This window comes from Centroberyx gerrardi, chromosome 10, assembly GCF_048128805.1.
Source record: "Centroberyx gerrardi isolate f3 chromosome 10, fCenGer3.hap1.cur.20231027, whole genome shotgun sequence".
Classification (NCBI taxonomy): Eukaryota; Metazoa; Chordata; class Actinopteri; order Beryciformes; family Berycidae; genus Centroberyx; species Centroberyx gerrardi.
In genome coordinates, this window is record NC_136006.1 from 20331840 (window position 1) to 20350034 (window position 18195).

Consider the following 18195-nt stretch of genomic DNA (forward strand, 5'->3'; position numbering starts at 1 on the left):
CTTCACCTGGCCTCTGACAGCTTGTTTCTGTCTGTTGTTCTGTGACAGAATGCGCCAAACTCAGCATCAGGAGACGGCACAGCCACCGGCGGACGCTTCAAACTGGATATCCTGAAGAATAAAGCTCGCACCTCCCTCACCAGCTCTCTGGAGAACATCTTTTCAAGGGTAGGAACTGAGCTGAGAGGCTGTTTTTTTTTTTTTTTTACACTTTTTCTCTTGCCTCTGTCTCGTCCATTTAAATTTAATTTCCTACCCTGTTGTTTTATCTTCGCCATCTCTTTCTTGCTGGCCGTCTCTTTTTTCTCCCTCTTTCTAAGTTTATCCCTCTCTCTGTCTCTCATCTTCCCAACTCCCGACAGAACAGAGCCATCCTGCTGTGTACCGCTGTGTGTGTCTCTCTATCTGCCCTACCTTTGTATCTGTTGCCATTTCCGTGTCATTGTCATCCAGGGGATTTGGATTGACCCATATCTGCCAGTGAGACGGCAGAATAATTCCTTAGTTGAAGGATCCAGGCAGTCTGAGACCTCTACTGCCATCTGTTATTGTCTCAGAGAGTTCGCTAAACAATGACATTGTCGGTCAGGAAATATTTCTGCTTTTACTTAATTTCCTGATTTATTTCTATTTGATTTTTTTTACTGTGTTCCTGACCGTACCCAGCGCCTATGAGCCAAGGCACATTTTTTCTTTATATATCAGGGACGGTTGTTACATTTTTAGAAAGTGTTTTTATAAGTATGCTTGACCAATATCCTGTTTTTAATTATGTATTGTATTTTTTTTTTCTTAACCCATTTGTATTTTGAGAACTTGTCTGATGTTATGTAATCCCCTCTGTCTCCAGGGTGCCAGTCGGATGCGAGGCCGCTTGGGAAGCATGGGAAGCTTGGGCAGTTTTGATAGAGTAAGTGTCCTTGAGCGGGAATGTGACTCTTCCCAGAGCCGGGCCTCTGGGAATTCTCACTTTTCAGCCTGTGTCTATTAGAAGGATGTTATATTCCTGCGCGTGTTCCCAGAAAGGGACCCGTTTGAGAGGCGGGCGACCGCTTTGAGATGCAAACCTCAGGGTCTCACGTGGGGACGGAGGATGCTGGGCTGTTCCACGGTTTATCTGTAGCCCCCGAAGACAAACAGTACAGCGGGGAGTGTGTTTGTCGAGCTGTCAGTTAACCATTTGGGGTTGTTGGATGGCAGAACTATGTCACTGCTGTGCAGAATGTGGGGAGAGTGTGTGATGGAGTCCCTCTGACCCCCCATCAGTCATCAGAGGTATATAGGGGGGATCTGTGACTTATTATACTAAACACGCAGACTAGAAATGGGCCGTGCTTGTGCCCCGACATGCTCCATTTGTCATATGACTTCTACTTTGCCTTTTATGTTGTGTTCATGTCATGTCAGACTTACCGAAAGTACAAGCTGCTGACTGGGGAAAAAACAACACAAAATAAGTAGGATATGTGGGAATTATTTTTTGGGCTCCAGTATCTCCCACTTGGCGTCACCAGCTGTGGAAGTGTGTCAACACAGGCGGCAAACACAGCAGCGAATCCACTTATGTCCAAGATAATAAAAATCAAAATGATCAGTTATAGTCACTGTAATGCAATCAACCCGGTTTATGAAAAGTGATTACTGTCTGCTGCAGTTTGTTTATGGTAAATTAGTAAATAAAATTATTTTGGATGTGGGCATTCCAACGAGTTAAACATGTGAATGCTTCCAAGTTGTAGCAACCAGATGGCATCCCGTTCTTCCGCTTCTTCCGATAAGACTTGAATGCGGCATTAAGCGTCACCACTAGATGTATAAATACACTTTCTTGTTTGTTTCACTTTCAAGGCTATTCCTTCTTCTTTTAATGCTGTTATCCTGTTGGACTCGCCTGCGTCCCCCCTCTGTCTAATCCCTGACACTACGAGTCGAATCCATAAAAGCAGTGCTTACAACCAAGACTGTTGTTTTGCCCTGCGGTTCAGCTGAGTGAGTCGTAGTCTGGGGATTGTGTCAGGATGCAGATCCCCTGGCAAGCAGGAAATAAAGTCAGGATGTCCAGTTCTGTGTCTGCTGAGCCGTGCCTCTCCTGGCTTCCTCTTCTTAGCCCTGTAAACAGGACTCAGCACTACAGAAGTGTAGCTGTGCTCCTCGTGATGTTGGCCCCGTCCCAATCTGAACCACTTCATCTTACCCATATATCTTACATTGTACGAGTGACAATTAAGCCGTTCAGCTGACAGTCACATCTAATGCGATTTACATAAATGCACCAGACATTACAGCGTGCTTTGGGATCAGCAGTGTCAGATGTGAGTCAGCTTAATAATTGTGTGAGGTAGTGATTCTATCAAACCCTGCAGTGACTGTTTTTTTTTTTGAGTGGCTGCTTTTTGCACATTGTAAGAAATGTCAGAGTTATTGGCGCACTTCTCGTATCATGTCAGATCTTAGAGAGGGAGGTCTCTTGGAGCACAAAGAGAGGAGATTGGAGGGTTTGGTCAGGAGCTGAGCCATCGAGGGCCTCCCCACCAATAGTGTGTGATGCTGTGAGTCACAGGACGTTGGCCATTAGAATACAATAGATGTGGGAGTTGTACGGCCAGGCATGAGGTAGCACGGAGTCCAAGAGTGTTGCGGGGAGTTGAACCTGGAGTGAGTCTTGTTGTGGGGGGCACGGGCTAGGTGAGTGCAGACCTGTTGTACCTTGGCTAGTTGAGCTAGTGTGCTTTATCTGGCGTTTGGCTTTACATAACCTCTGGAGTAGAATTATATGCTGTATGTGGTTTGAGTTCCAAAACAATTTACCATACATGCCCTTTGAATTTTGCCTGACTTAGACCCAGGTTACTCCACACCCCAGTATAGCCATACTCTGCATTTCAGATCATTGTTGTTTGATTATATATTCAGCTTGCAATTCGTTATTCATCATTCCTCACTCAAAATTACTATCAGATAGATCAGAAAATCGAGCATGCTAATAAACTGCATAAAAAACACATAAAAAACTCTTCATATGAAACTTAATAAATCTGCATCAGGCTGTCACTTTAAATGTGTGCAACGTGTGCAATAACATCTTACCCCCTTTGACGTCTCTTTCATCTCTGTCACCCCCAGCAGGACGAGGAATCTCCCGGTCACTCCCCTCCAGGTTCCCCTCCTAGCTTCCCTGATGACGATCCGGAGGCCGGCCTGCAGTTCCGTCGGCGCGCTCACACCTTCAGCCATCCCCCTGTGAAGAAACGCATCTCCTTCGAGGGCCAGCCGGCCAGCCAGAGCAAGCAGGCCCCGCTCCGCAGACAGCAGTCTGTGAACCCCGAACTACTGCAGGGCAGGTAACTCAATCGGCATCACTTCCATGTCACTATTGTTCTAGTTTGAGTAAGGAATGCTCTAATTTCACGCAACCTTTGGTAAACTTGCTGGAGTGGATGTGGTTTCCCTAGAATAAATTATACTGAAATGTTTGGGATATATTGGAGGGCGTTTTGGTGTTCTGTTTGAAGACACTTATGGCGAAAGCTAACATTGTCATGGAAATTCTTAACCTGTTGCTCTCCTTTAATCAGTTTGACACTAACTGGGAAATATTAAATATTTAGTTGACCTTTGACATACACACACAATGTAATCTATTTGCAGCGCTTTGATCAATCCTGAACTCTGAGAAATCTCCCCAGCTCCAGCCCCACTGTCCTTGAACAATAGCATCACAAGTTTCCTGTCACTGTTTGATGCCTCATGAGTCTGCAGGGTTTTTTCTGAGCTCCGAGCTGCAGCCCTTTCTTTGTATAATGTGTTTGTTTTCATTTGTGGCCGTTTCATGTGTGTTCGGCTCACCCAGTCCCCCGGCCGTCTCGAGAACGCGCAGCGTCTCGGAGAGCGAGTCCTCCTTCAGCCTCCCCTCCTCCTTCTCCACTCCCACTTTCCTGAAAAGCTTTTACCAGGGCTCCCTGGGGTCCCTGGGCTCCCTGGCTGACAGTGGGAGCCTCAAGAGGTGAGAGGGGGTGCACAGCTGACCCCCCGCTTAGACCCGAAAGCATCGGCCAGGGACAGAGGGGATGGGAGGGAGGTGCTGTTCATGGTTGGGAAGGCGGTAGCCATATTCGTGTTGTCTGTCCAAACCTTTTAACATCTAGCTTTCTACCTTTTTCTATCGACAGCCCCTGTTTTATTAACAGAAAAGATTACTGTCTAGCTGGACTCTTCCTATTTTCCTCAGAGGTAGAAGGGGATGCTGATGCGCTCCACTCTTGTTTTATTTGCATGCGGATATGAAGCTTTTTTGCACGGCAAGGCTATGTTTAACCTGGAACTACAGCCTTTATTAACTGCATTACACACTTTTGCCATCAACTTTATTGACCAATGCAGTTCATGATGCTTAAAAGAAACTTTGAGCATCATAATGTCATGTCAAATTCAGACTCAGTTTAGTGATGTATTTATTCTGAAAGGTTGCTATTAGTTGATGTTCAACTGTAGTAATTAATCAGTTACTATATTCTCAAGGAAACAAGACATAAGATGCCCCGAGAGTCTCCTGATTGTCTTTGCACCATCCTGACAGGGTCTATCTAACATGGCAGAACGTCTGGGTGGGGGAAAGTAAAGGTTAACATTTCCATTATGAATGAGATTCAGTTGTGCAGACCGCTGTCGACTGTCAATTCCAGGGGATGTTTTCCCCCTCTGACAGCAGTCCAGCCCTTGGAGCGCTTGCATTGTTAATGTCACCAGCAAGAACAACAAGAACGGCGCTTTCAGCACATCTAGCCCCCCGGTGATGAATAAGATCAGGTTTAGATTACAACTATTGAAAAGCCTGTAGACCTACTGGGTATTTTCATCTGTACATGTTACCAAAGTCTGCATTATCTGTATTGTGAGATTACCTTACCGCACCGCTGCCTTTCTGCGACTTCCTTATGACTTTATCTGTACTGGCAGGAAATCATGGTGCGATAATATGACAAGTGAAGAGTTTCAGATCGGTTCATTTGAATGATGGAAGCCAAAGAGAAGAAGCGATGTTAAAGTCTGCAGGACAGCTGTAAGAACACAATCATCCCGGCGGCCCTGGCCTCAAGCGGAGGTCACTTCCTGTTATTCGTTGTCCGCATGATCAGACGGGCGCTGTGTGCTGACCGGGCTCAGCACAAGCTCTCAACTGATCCCTCGCCTAATGACATAATAGGCTCATCTCCTCCATGGTGAAAAGTGACTTGAAATGTGGTAATTTGAAGTTAAAGGCCTAATCGACTCGTGTCACAGAACCTCTTACTTGTGCACTTGACATTTCAGTTTGACACTCGGCAGCTCTGGCCTCTCCTGTGTTTGTGACTCGATGTGTTAAATGTGAAATTCAAGCGACACGAGTCGTTGAGCAGTGAGGTTTTTGACTCTCTAACGGTGTTTTCTTCTCTCCCCACAAGAGCAACCTCTTTTCCAGGAAATGAGCAAACACTCGTGCACCGCAACTTTGGCTGCTTGTGTGTCTGATGTTTGCTGTCGTTTTACATACTAATTTTGAGCTGCAACACTACCGGCTGCTTTATTAATACGAGTATTGGGTATCAGTCAATGTATTGGCCTTGTGTATGTTTGTCATCCGTGTTCTTAAGGTTCATCCTGACTGTTTCGCAGCAACTCAGAGAGATTGTGTTGATGAGGTGCCTGTATAAGGTTTCCTCTGTCCTGCCTGAGTAGAGAGATTAGATGTGTGTGTGTGTGTGTGTGTGTGTGTGTGTGTGTGTACTAGTGGATGTGTGCTGGTGTGTCTGTGCATTTGTAGGTGTGCGTATGCCTTCTAAAAGGGTGCTGAAAGACTATTAGTGTAAGATGACACCTGACTCTTTTATCGGGTGTCGTGACTGTGCCGTCTGCTCTCGCAGTAATGGGGAAGGCAGGAAGAGGACTCTGTCTAGCTGCAGCAGCGACTCAGTGAGCGGAGGGGGTCTCCCACCCACCCCACGCAGGGTCTCCTGGAGGCAGAAGATCTTCCTGAGGGTGGCCTCGCCCATGAACAAGCCGTCTGCATCTATGCAGCACCCAGGTCTGACACTAGATACTGCTGTAACACAATCACTTTTGACATTCAAACAAGCCACGGCATGATGCACAATGAATAAGCTCTGAATAATCTAGAAGCACATAGAAAATAGTACAAAACACCAAGGCTGGAGAGGAAATTAATTCTTACAATTACGAAGCTCCTGATTTTCAAATTGCATGCGGACATGGAAATTGCAGACATCCAGTAAGGCTTCAGTGGAAACAGGAGACTGCATGCATGAACACTACTGGTAGAGGAGCTCTTCAAAGTGATCCTCCAGCCTATTCCCACAGCTTTTTTTTGCTTCTTCTTGCCTAAAGCGCATAGTCTTTCTTAGCTTGCTTTGACCTCAAGGGATCTCATAGCTTAAGAATTTTAACTTGGAGATGATTCTCAGGTTATTAAAAAAACATCTTGGGCAGTTTTTTGGGAGGCTCAATGTTTTTGAACATGATTTTGCAAAGAAAAAATGGGATAAAAAAAAAAACATGAGCAATTACCAAAAAATGGTCATCAATAACATTTTATGTTTTTTTTACTGCAGTCAAGTGGTGCAGTGAATCAAAGTGAATCAAACTGAAAATCATAATGCGTTGAGACGTGATGGCATGGAATCATAACCTCAAGAACTGAAATACATTTAAATTGTGAGATGCTTTCCCATTCCCATATTTATAAATGCAAATCTTGATGCACTAAACCAAAATAGAAAAATGCACCATTTTTGGATGCTTTATCCAACCATAGACCACAACCACAGAACCATGAGTACATTTTTATTTTTTATGGTTTTTTTTAAATAATGGGTTGCCCCAGTGGGGATTGAACCTCTAATCCTGGCAGTGTTCATCCCATGCTCTACCCACTGGGCCATACAGGACATGCATTTTAAACATAGTCCATATACTTCAAACATTTGCTTTGTATGTTAAAGCTATTTACTAATAAAAACAACTTTACTTTAGACCACTGTGATGCTAGGGAGCTGTTGCCCCTCTCTCCCCGTTCCTTGGACTCGGGTCAGGACCCCTTTGGGCGCCTGCTGCCCCCCTCAGGTGACCCCCTGAGCGGGGAGAGGCCGAAGAGGACGGGGGCCGACTACCGGTCCCTCTGGAAGACCGCCATCCACCAGCAGATCCTGCTGCTGCGCATGGAGAAGGAGAACCAGAGGCTGGAGGGTGAGTTGCAGTCGGTACTGGCCACATGACGTATTGCTATCTGCTCTAGAATTAATCCTTTCTTTGGTCATATGAATCCCAAACATAAAGAACCCTATGTTCTTAGTCTTGTTGCAATTGGATCATTCAGTGTTCTTTTGATGTTCACTGTATTTGGTTTTCTACAGGCACTGGAGTATTTATAATTTGTGTCACGAGGCCGTTGTAGTTGAAAAATGCTCACACTGGGTGTCATTGTTGAGTTTTTTCAGCGATTCCTCTTCTTCCATTGAGGATAGCTGTTGTAATGGAAACTGCCATTCCTGCCCTCTTCCCTGCTTATCATGATAACCCCAGAGTTGCACCGTCAGTCCTGACCACATGCCGTAACACTAGAAGTCTTGTTGTTCCTTGCGGAGTGGACAGGGTTAGAGAGCCCAGGGTTAGCCACGCGTTAAGCTGCCGTTTCTGACTGCTGTTTATTTTGGGAAGTCGAGCGTTGCTGTTCCTCGGTTTGGGATTCTGGAGCACAGCTATATTTAGAGAGAAATGTTTTGATGGAACACACATACACATCTTTGCAAACGCACACACATACACACAAACACACACAAACACACACTTTGTAGGTTAAAGGGCATGGAACTAATTCTCTTTCATTTTGAACCAACAGTAATTGCACTGTTTTGTTCAGTAAAAAACAGGATAGATTTTGGAAAATACTGCCCTCTAATGGCCGAGGTCATGCAGGGTGCATCCCAAAGCTTTTTCACTGCTCCTCCTTTCCTCCCTCTTCACTACCACTCCTCTCCTACCAGGAAGTAACTTGCAGGAATGGAGTGGAGGAGAGGAGGGAGCGAGAGGAAAGTGGAGGACGTTTGGGACAGTGTATTTGCTACGGCATCATCAAAAATGGACTTCTGCTGTTGATGAAGTGGCCCTATCATGACTGACGTATCCCAAGCCCACAGTGTAACTAATAACCAATCAAACTTTTTGTGCACACCCAGTGCAAAATATGAATGTCATATTCATATTTTGCCCCCCCCCCCACCTTTAAAAAAAAAAAAAAAAAAAAAAAAAAAAAAAAAAACCTTCCTGACACTTCTCTCGTCTTCTCCACTATTGGGACAACAAGCAACATGATGGCACCAACATCAGTTTGCGGGGCACAGAGGAAAGGAGGAGGTAGTGGAGGAAAGGAGGAGGTAGCGGAGGAAAGGTGGAGGAAAAGTAGAGGTAGTGGAGGAAAGGTGGAGGTAGCGGAGGAAATGAGGAGGTAGCGGAGGAAAGGTGGAGGTAGCGGAGGAAAGGTGGAGGTAGTGGAGGAAAGGAGGAGGTAGCGGAGGGAAGGAGGAGGTAGCTGAGCAAAGGAGGAGGTAGCGGAGGAAAGGAGGAGGTAGCGGAGGAAAAGTAGAGGTAGTGGAGGAAAGGTGGAGGTAGCGGAGGAAATGAGGAGGTAGCGGAGGAAAGGTGGAGGTAGCGGAGGAAAGGTGGAGGTAGTGGAGGAAAGGAGGAGGTAGCTGAGCAAAGGAGGAGGTAGCGGAGGAAAGGAGGAGGTAGCGGAGGAAAGGAGGAGGTAGCGGAGGGAAGGAGGAGGTAGCTGAGCAAAGGAGGAGGTAGCGGAGGAAAGGAGGAGGTAGCGGAGGAAAGGAGGAGGTAGCGGAGGGAAGGAGGAGGTAGCGGAGGAAAGGAGGAGGTAGTGGAGGAAAGGTGGAGGTAGTGGAGGAAAGGAGGACTGATTTTCAGAGCTTTGGGATGCACCCACTATGTCTGCTGCCCAGCAGCCTTTGTCTTCTGAACACCAATACATGTTTCCCTCTGTTTGTTTACTATGGTACCAATGCTGGTCTGAGGACCTAACTGTGAATAACCATTTTGAATAGAAGGTAAGAGACATAAAAGCTGCCCCCTGGGTCAAGGCAGATGTTTTGCATGTTTGTTGGTGTTGGTTATTATATGGGCGTTGCTCATTCAAATCAACCTCCTCTGTTTGCATGTTCAGGGTCAACCACATTTTATGGTCTTTGTGTTGCTTTTGTCCTGTGTACCTCTCTCCACTATCTTGATTTGGCCTCGCCATGCCTCCAGCCTGAAAGCTTTGAATAAGGGTGTATTATTGGTGTTATGCGGTTATTGTGGCTTGCGTCCATGTGTTAGGGTTACCATGGGAACTGTTCATGCAAGGTGAGGGGGACTGTATCCACAGTGACCCCTTTGCTCTCAAGTCTGACCTCTTTCAATCAGCTACATTGTGCTTTACAAAGGCGCAAAACAAAAGCGCATTTCTACTCTTCACACCCCTCTCCTGTCATCCTCCTGTCTTGATTCTCTGGCCTGCCGTAAACTGGGGCTGTAGTCTGAACGAATAACTGACATGTAGGGCTGATGCCATGTTATGTGTGTACTGAGACTCCATCAGCTGGTACCACCTTTAAAGAAAACCTTGCTGAACTGACATAGAATATGTTCGCTCATCCCTTTCTTCTCTGGTGATCGTGCTCCAGCGAGCCGAGATGAGCTGCACATCCGCAAGATGAAGCTGGACTACCAGGAAGTGGGCCAGTGCTCCAAAGATGTGCAGGCATTATGGGAGAGGAAACTGACAGCCCCAGGCAGAACCACCGTCCCACAAGACAAGGAGGACATGTACAATGCACTCTGCCAAGGTGAGAGTGCTGTGTGTGTGTGTGTTTTTGTGTGTACGTGTGTGTGTGTATGTGTGTGTGTGTGTGTGTGTGTGTGTGTGTGTGTGTGTGTGTAAGCGAGCAAGGGAAAGAGGTAGAGAGTGCATGCGTATATACATGGAGTATACATGTGTGTAGTGTGTGTGATGAGCTGATGATGCGTGTCCCTCTGTATGTGTCCAGGTGTTCCTAAGAGCAGGCGAGGGGAAGTCTGGCTGCTCCTTTCCCATCAGCACCGGCTGCGCCACAGACTGCCGCTGCGCCAACAGGCCCCCGACACCGCCTACCACGACCTGCTGAAGCAGCTCACCGCACAGCAACATGCCATTCTGGTGGATCTAGGTACACACACACACCACACACATTCAAATCCACAGGGCTCCTACAGTCATGGAAAACCAAGACAGCCGTGGAATTAGACTGTTTTGTTTTCCAGGCCTGGGCAAGTTACTGAGAGTGACGCAAGTCCAAGAAGTTTTGGAAAGTTTTTTTTTTTTTTTTTTTGCCAGTCAAGTGTCTTATGTCAAGCTTGGCTGCTGGTAGATCTAATTACCTTAGAGCATTTATAACTAATTTTAATTTATTGCTTAAATTTTCAGCTTGTAAAACTGTTTGTAACTCTGATTTGATAGGTTCTCTATAAGTTAAGATGTTTATTAGTAGTAGTAGTAGTAGTAGTAGTAGTAGTAGTAGTAGTAGTAGTATTGTTGTTTTTCTTATTTTGTTTATTTACTCACCTACTTACTTCCTTGTTAGGAGGAACAAAAGGCAAATCAATTTCCTGATTACATAAGTCCCAAGTGGCAGTTGTGGCTGGCCGAAAAGAGAACTGGGGCATCCAAATCAATTATTCAGCAAAAAACTGCAACATTTGACTGTTGACGCTAACAATCATTTTATATAAATACAATTATGTCAAAAAATTGTCACAGAAAAATGGTAGATTTTGAGTGGTGATAATGTGTAGGACCACAGGGAGTGATGAACCTGGTATCGGTCTCTCTCTCTCCCTCTCCAGGCCGGACCTTCCCCACTCACCAGTACTTCTCAGCCCAGCTGGGAGCAGGCCAGCTGTCCCTCTACAACCTACTGAAAGCCTACTCTCTGCTGGACACAGAGGTACTTGCTGTAATCCTCTGTTTGTGTTTATGGACACATCTCCAAAGATAGCCTCTCCCCATGATGCACGAATGTAAGGCTGTAGTGTGTTGAATGTCATTAACTGTGCAGCTCACAGTGTTATTCTCTTGTTTTGTGCGGCACAGGTGGGCTACTGCCAGGGAATCAGCTTTGTGGCTGGAGTGCTGCTGCTCCACATGAGTGAGGACCAGGCCTTTGACATGCTCAAGTTCCTGATGTACGACCTGGGCTTCAGACGCCAGTACAGACCAGACATGGTCTCTCTACAGGTGATCACTACTCGACAACACGTGTTACTGCTATAAGATGAGAAACGCCATTACTATGTATTATAACTTCTATCCCAGGGACGGCTGGTGAATGCTGATGAATGCTGACACATTTATTTAAAGGTTGAACACTGTCTTGGAATAAAGTTTGGCACAAACAATTTTTTAAATGGAGTTGAGCAACATTAGCTACAGAATCCTCTACATTTTATTTTTGCTGTTGAGAATTTGGAGTTAAACATCAAATATGTTCACTTTTCTTGGTGAGTTTAGATTCAAATTCAGGTCACACTGAAGCTGAATCATGCAAAATATCCTGCAGTGTATCTGCAGCTTACACCAAATCATGTTAAATAAAGGGTAGCTCACTTTACATATGCTACCACAGAAAAAGAAACATTTTATTCAAATTTCATGGTATTAGACCTGTTTGAAACAGTGAGTGAGTAACAGGCTTACTAGACACAGTCATTTTTTAGCTATCATCTGCATGCTGTGGGAGTCCCAACATGCCTCTCACCTGTGTGGGTTAGCTATCAACAGCAAACAGTAGCCAAGCCCCTTATACAAACCACTCAGGCGGCTTCCTCTGTTAGCTGCAGCTATATATCAGCTGACCTGACCGGGGTAAAAGCATCAGCAGGCGTGGTAATGTTTAATCTACATCAGGTAACCATTCAGCCAACCAGTGGCCTCCTGGGTCTCTCTATGCTCCTATTGTGCTCCTTTAAGACCAACCCAAAGTTCACAAAGACAGGAAGAATTTGTGCTATTGTCACTCTGCTGTTATTCTGTGCGAGCGGGTGAAGGTAAAGCATATTCCGTTTAACCGTCAGGAAATTGTAAGGCTGATATCGTCTAATTTTAGCTTGATGTAACTTCTGCTTCTCTTTTCTGTCTGCTGTGCATTTTGCTACTACACTTCACGGTCAGGATCACTTTGATATACTGTTAGAGAATTTTTTCTTGTCTAATGCTTGGCCTTAGTGCGTGTCTGAGCAAGTCTTTGAACCAGCTTTCCTAATACTAAAGGAGCTCCCTGGTCATGTAAAGGTTAATCTACTGTAATACTTAGATTTTCCTGTGATATCGTGTCCCCTTCTGATCCAGATATACCAGTTTTCTATTGCCTGTTCTGACCTGTGTGTCTGTTTGTATCCGTGTGTGTGTGTGCGTATTTGGTATCCCAGATTCAGATGTACCAGCTGTCGCGGCTGCTGCACGACTACCACCGCGAGTTGTACAATCACCTGGAGGAGCACGAGATCTGCCCCAGCCTCTACGCTGCGCCGTGGTTCCTCACGCTCTTCGCCTCCCAGTTCCCCCTCAACTTTGTTTCCCGCGTCTTTGGTACATCTTTAGAATACACACACACACATACTTATCAGCACAATGCTACTTACAGCACAAGAGGGAAGCTATACATCGGATATGCCTCCTAGTTATTACAGCTTTACTGCATTGTTTATAGTGTGTAGAGGATTGCTGTATTTATTGCCGTGTTGCTTCTGTTTTTTTTTCCCAGATTTTTTATTTGTCCAGGGAACTGAGGTGATCTTTAAGGTGGCCCTGTGTCTCCTGAGCAGCCATGAAAGGGAGATAGTGGAGTGTGACAGCTTTGAGAGCATTGTGGATTATCTGAAAACTACAATTCCCACCCTCACCCAGACCCAGATGGAGCAGACCATCACTAAGGTACAGAATGGGGAGTTATAGGGACTGCAGTTCCAGGTTCCCAAATAATTAAGCACAATCATGCATTTATACCTTGTGCCTTTGAGGACACTTAACCCCAGCTTTGTTGTGATGGTAAAGAATTTGTTAGTGAGTGAGTCAGTCAAGACCAAGTCCAGCTGTGCTGCCTTTACTGGGGTTGATCTGAAACTGCCTGGAAAAAAGGGTGGATTTTTTAAAATGCAGTAACTTTAAATGTAACTGCTCAAACGAAAGCAAATTTTAACAATGTCCTCATTAAACATCTTTGATCATATATATATATATAGTATGGGGCCAGTCCATACTAACATAGTTTCTATATATATTTCCTACAGTATGGGACCTTAAAGATAATACCTAGCACATGCATATTCTTTATTACAGTGCCTCTGGGCAAAAGTACGACTGCGTGATGTATTCAGCTATGGCCATAAAAAACAGACTTCCACCAGGACCTAATGTTTTATGGCAGAAGTCTATTTTAAAAGAAATCACATGATGCAGTTGGGAGTGATTTGTTGATTTGTCCATACATGCTACTTCGGCTGGAATTTATATAGCTGTTGTAACACTATCAAACTATTATGACTTATCGGTTGATGGCGTATGAAGTCTCACTGTGTGACCTGTGGGTTCCCAGGTGTTGGAGATGGACATCTCCAAGCAGTTGCATGCGTATGAGGTGGAGTACCACGTGCTGCAGGATGAGATGTTGGATGCCGGGCCGCTGCCTGATGATTCTGAGCGGCTAGACAAACTAGAAAAGACCAATGTCCAGCTGAAGAAACAGAACATGGACCTGCTGGAAAAACTCCAGGTAAGGAAGAGGAGGATCACACTTTGGTCTTGTTGTAGACCCAAACCTTTCTCCACACCTACTACCTTTCATCTGCATCAGTGTGGATGAACTGGGAAAATAACAGCAAATGTTCCGCATATCATTTGTATGAATATTTATTATATCATTAGTATGTAATTTGTGTGGAATCAGGAAGAGGGTTCCTAATGAAGAGGCTGGTGTATTGTCACAAACCAACCAGCATGTATAATTGTGGGAAGGATTCAGGTTACGGGGAACATGGTATCATATTTCCTTCTTTTGATTGGCTGGTAAAGGTTTCTGTCACATTGTTTACACCTGCCCACTCTATCCACAAAATTCACCCCGGTAACATCTCAGATCACCCATAGATGGCACTAAAACATAAGTGAAAGACTCAGTTGGAAAGATAGAAAGACAAAGAGATGAAATGCTATATATACAGTATATATTTTTCTAAATACTCCTACCATTTGGCTCAGGACTATGTGAATCTGCACTGTAGGGCAGGTGAAGTCACAACTGAGGGTCTGCACATGAATAAAGGTCAAAGAAGTCATCATGTTGGCTCAGGAGACAGCAGAAAACCCTGAGCTGCTGTCCTCTCCGACCTGACAGAAATGTTAGTAGAGTCTTAGACTGATAGAGTTGCAGCTGTTGTAACTTGTTAGTACAACATTTAACAAATGGCTCACCACAAAGCCATATTCTCTGCATTGACTCATGCTATGCTACATTACACCTCATTGCTGCGTTGATCAAAGCAAGTGAGATGAATAAGGTGCTAGTGCCGACCCCTGCTAGTGTCCTCACAGTTTGTCGATCCCTTGCTGTTTGTTTGCCCCTCGCCCAAACAGCTTGATTTGTACCATGGCCTGTATTTAGAGGTAACATGTCCTTGTCCTCCAGGCTGCGCGGCAGAAGATCCAGACGCTGGAGACAAATGTGGAGAACTTCCTGTCTCGGGAGAGCAAGATGAAGCACATGATTCGCTCTCTGGAGCAGGAGAGGGCAGCTTACCAGAAGACCATCGAACGCATGCGCTCGTGCCTTCCCCCCGACGCCCTGGCAGATGTGGAGATGACCCAGATCAAAACAGGACCCAACGGGAAAGCCAAACCCGCGGCCAAGAAGCCCTGATGGCTACCAGGGGGCTGGCTGCTCTGGGTAGACGCACAGGCAGATAGACACGCAGGCAGAGACTGCGGTGAACAAACGGAGACTGGTTGAACACTGAGAAATACTTCTCAGTGAAGGCTGGTGAGCTCAAAGAATGTTTTTGTACTGCTACACAAAGAGTGGCAGGGTTTTGTTAATGTGTGATGTCTGTCTGAAGGTCCAGACAGGCAAACTGTATAGGAAGTATCTGAGTGATATATACTCTGATTGCGGTGGGTGGACGGTTTCAATTATATTAGCTACAGACTGTTCCATCAGTGCATCAAAGCTGCCGTTCTCTCTCATCTGTTTCAGTGCCAGTTTGAAGGTGAGATCAAGATGCACAGCGTCCCTATTCATTTTTTTTTTTTAGTAATCACAGGCACGGTTTCCAGCTTGCTACAAGTGAGGAATGAGTCTGCCTCTGCAATCCTTCTTAAGCACTGCCTTGATGTATTCACAACCAATCTGACCTTCTCAGTAGCGCTGCAGAGGTGGACAGAAGGCGGCCGTTAGCACACACTCCTTTGGGCCTCAAGGTCAACTTATAGCCATTACTAGTGAGGATGATGCTGGAGTTGATACCCCAATGATTTTGAACGCCCCGTGTCTGATGACTGTGTTTGTGACAGAAACCCAGGCTACAGGCTAATCACATTGCTTTCTGATTTCCTTTTTGTTTCATTGTTATACTTGAAAACTTTGTGAATGTAATTTCCCTCCAAAGAGCCTTCTGATAGGCTTGTGTTGTTAGGAACTGTGTCATCTGGGTGCTCTCTACTCCTCAGCAGACACGTGTAGTACCTTGCGGCGCCTCTCTTCGGCAACACACCACAAAGGGATGTCTTTCGCTGCGTTCACGTGAGAGAACCAAATATCTAGTACTTGCACTGCTGCTTTTTTGGGGGAGGAAGTGCTTCGTCCAAAGCGTGGGCAGGATGTGAGGTCGTCTGCCTTCTCCTGTTTCCCGTGTGACTGACCGAGGTGTCGCTGCAGTCAGAGGCAGAGGCAGAGCTCGAGCGCCGAGGACCAGGAGGAAGGGTCTGAATGAACGCTGTGGATCACATGCTTCTGTCCTAAAGGTCTATATGGCATTTTTGTGTTTTTGTCAACCTAATCTGTGATGCAGAGATTTGATGCAATCAGCACTACCACTATCACCATCGCCTCCTATGGTTCTTGAATGTGGGCCTATGAGCAGCCAGTGTTTCTCTCCATGAGGTTGATGGTGATGTTGTCTCGCTCAAGAATTAGAGACAACAGATGCCTGTGGTTACATCGCTGTTGGTCACATGGGCTGTTTTTTTGTGTACAGTGAAACGTGTGAGTGTTGGAGTGAGTAGAGAGAGAAAGAGAGAGAGAGAGGCCACACAGGAAATGAGAAGAACATAAAGACGGCTTGCAGACCTTTTTTTGAGTGGAGAAAAGTCTTTAGGCCTACTGGGTAACACGCACACACACACACACACACACAGACAGACATAGACATTGAACCGGCTGACCCAGTGGACAGACGGTTCAAATGTGTTCAATGAGTGTCCCTGGCTCTCTCTCCAGTTTTGATTTATCCCACCTCCGTGTCTGACTCATCTCCAATGGTTCTGATTGAAAGAAAAACACTCCTGGGCTTAACTCCACTTTTATACAACACTTTTATATGGCAACCAAGGTGATGTCTGTATGAAAAAGGCAGAATATTCAATAGTTGCTCACAGTGTCTATCAGTCTTCCTGCTCTTGGCATCACTTGTTGTGACACAATTGTGTCTGTTTCACTGTAAAGTTAGTTTTTAGTCCAAGTGGATATATTCTTTGGCACACAATGCTCTGTCACATGTTCTGTTTAGCCGTGCTGTATGTTTGCATATACCCAGAGCACTTGCCTACTTGTACATTTGCTGAAATACAGCAGCTAATCCAAACAAGCTAGAGGTTGATAAATCCAACCTGACATTCTCTCTCATGGGGAAATGTTCCTGTGATAATTGAGGTGACATTGTAAAGGTTTGCACCAACCTTCTCTGAAATAATAGACAAATGGTCACCGCTGAACAGTAGTAATTCAACTGAAACATATCAGGAAACATTTTTAAATCATGTCGCAGGATGTGTAGGATACAGTTCCACACTGCTTTCTTGGCTCGTTTTGCTTGTATTTTGCGCCTATACAGTATTTGTGCAGCATCGACATCAACTATTGAACCAAAGATGTGATTGTTTCTCAATTAATTAGTTCATCAAAAATGCTGTGATGTATTACTGTGTTTAATGTGATAACCTTTTTTATCATTACATGTACTGTTCAGCAGAGTGAGAGGAGCTCCTCTTTGGGTTCATACAAAGACAACAGTTATACCAAACATTATACCAAATACAGGCAGTAAATGCTTGACATGAAAACAATAACAAAACAATAATCACTGCCCATCAACAGGTTTGTTTACCCTTTCTTATCCAATGTTTATTTCTTCTCTCGCTTATTGATTAGTGCCAAAAGCTTAAAAGGGCCTTTATCAACCGTTGCCCAGAGATACAAGAACATTTTGGCAATGATAATTTTGTCTATATTTAATGTAAAGCACGTCCTCATGGTCAGCTAAGGGTTTTCACTTGTCTTCATTTTACTTCTGGTGCTTTCAATCCCGACCCTTAAATAGTGTTTGTATCACCATGTTTAATCATTGAGGGAAGACACACTTGATAAAAAAAATAGCTTGTTTTTCTGTCAACGTGAGGGCTACACAAAGCAAAGAAACTGTCATAAGTTCTTCAATAAACCTCACCATGCCTTGTTTTCTATCTACTCATGTCTGAGCGTCTTTCATGCCCAGTAAGCTCTCATAAAGAAATCATGTTTCTTTACCGTTCTACAAGGTAGCACTCCAAGTGTAGGATGTAGCCTGGAGCTGAAACGGGCTCTGTGTGTGGAAACATTATTGCGTAAAAGGCCATGGTAGGCTTCGACAGTTTTAGAGACTCTATTTAAAGGCCTTTCAAGAGTTTTACTTTGGTTAACGCCTTGGGCTAAGAGAACTACAGGTACCACAGTGAAAAAAAACAAAACACAAATTCCCCTGCGAAGTTGTATTCTTTGCAAAGTATCTGCTCAAACATCCTATATAGTGTACATTTCTGAATTAGCCGTAATGTAGTGAATGAAATAAGATGTCAAGCTTCAAATGCTTGGC

At 44.9% G+C, this 18195-nt stretch overlaps 1 protein-coding gene across 6 annotated transcripts in view; it reads left to right on the plus strand.

Moving 5' to 3' along the window:
• tbc1d4 (TBC1 domain family, member 4) overlaps window positions 1-17810 on the plus strand; it is a 31977-nt gene extending 14167 nt beyond the window's left edge. The window contains exons 10-23 of one of the 6 annotated variants that reach the window (XM_071923579.2): window positions 49-168; window positions 851-910; window positions 3124-3341; window positions 3851-4003; window positions 5901-6061; window positions 7027-7239; window positions 9726-9887; window positions 10089-10247; window positions 10924-11024; window positions 11171-11314; window positions 12505-12664; window positions 12840-13009; window positions 13671-13847; window positions 14760-17810. In XM_071923579.2, coding sequence (XP_071779680.2) covers window positions 49-168; window positions 851-910; window positions 3124-3341; window positions 3851-4003; window positions 5901-6061; window positions 7027-7239; window positions 9726-9887; window positions 10089-10247; window positions 10924-11024; window positions 11171-11314; window positions 12505-12664; window positions 12840-13009; window positions 13671-13847; window positions 14760-14990 — 2229 coding nt within the window. In that variant the 3' untranslated portion in view covers window positions 14991-17810. Of the gene's footprint in view, window positions 1-48; window positions 169-850; window positions 911-3123; window positions 3342-3850; window positions 4004-5900; window positions 6062-7026; window positions 7240-8813; window positions 9108-9725; window positions 9888-10088; window positions 10248-10923; window positions 11025-11170; window positions 11315-11875; window positions 11984-12077; window positions 12124-12504; window positions 12665-12839; window positions 13010-13670; window positions 13848-14759 lie in introns of those variants that run through there. The other 5 variants (XM_071923580.2, XM_078286018.1, XM_078286019.1 and 2 more) reach the window with 5 other exon arrangements.
• The last annotated feature ends 385 nt before the right edge of the window (window positions 17811-18195 follow it).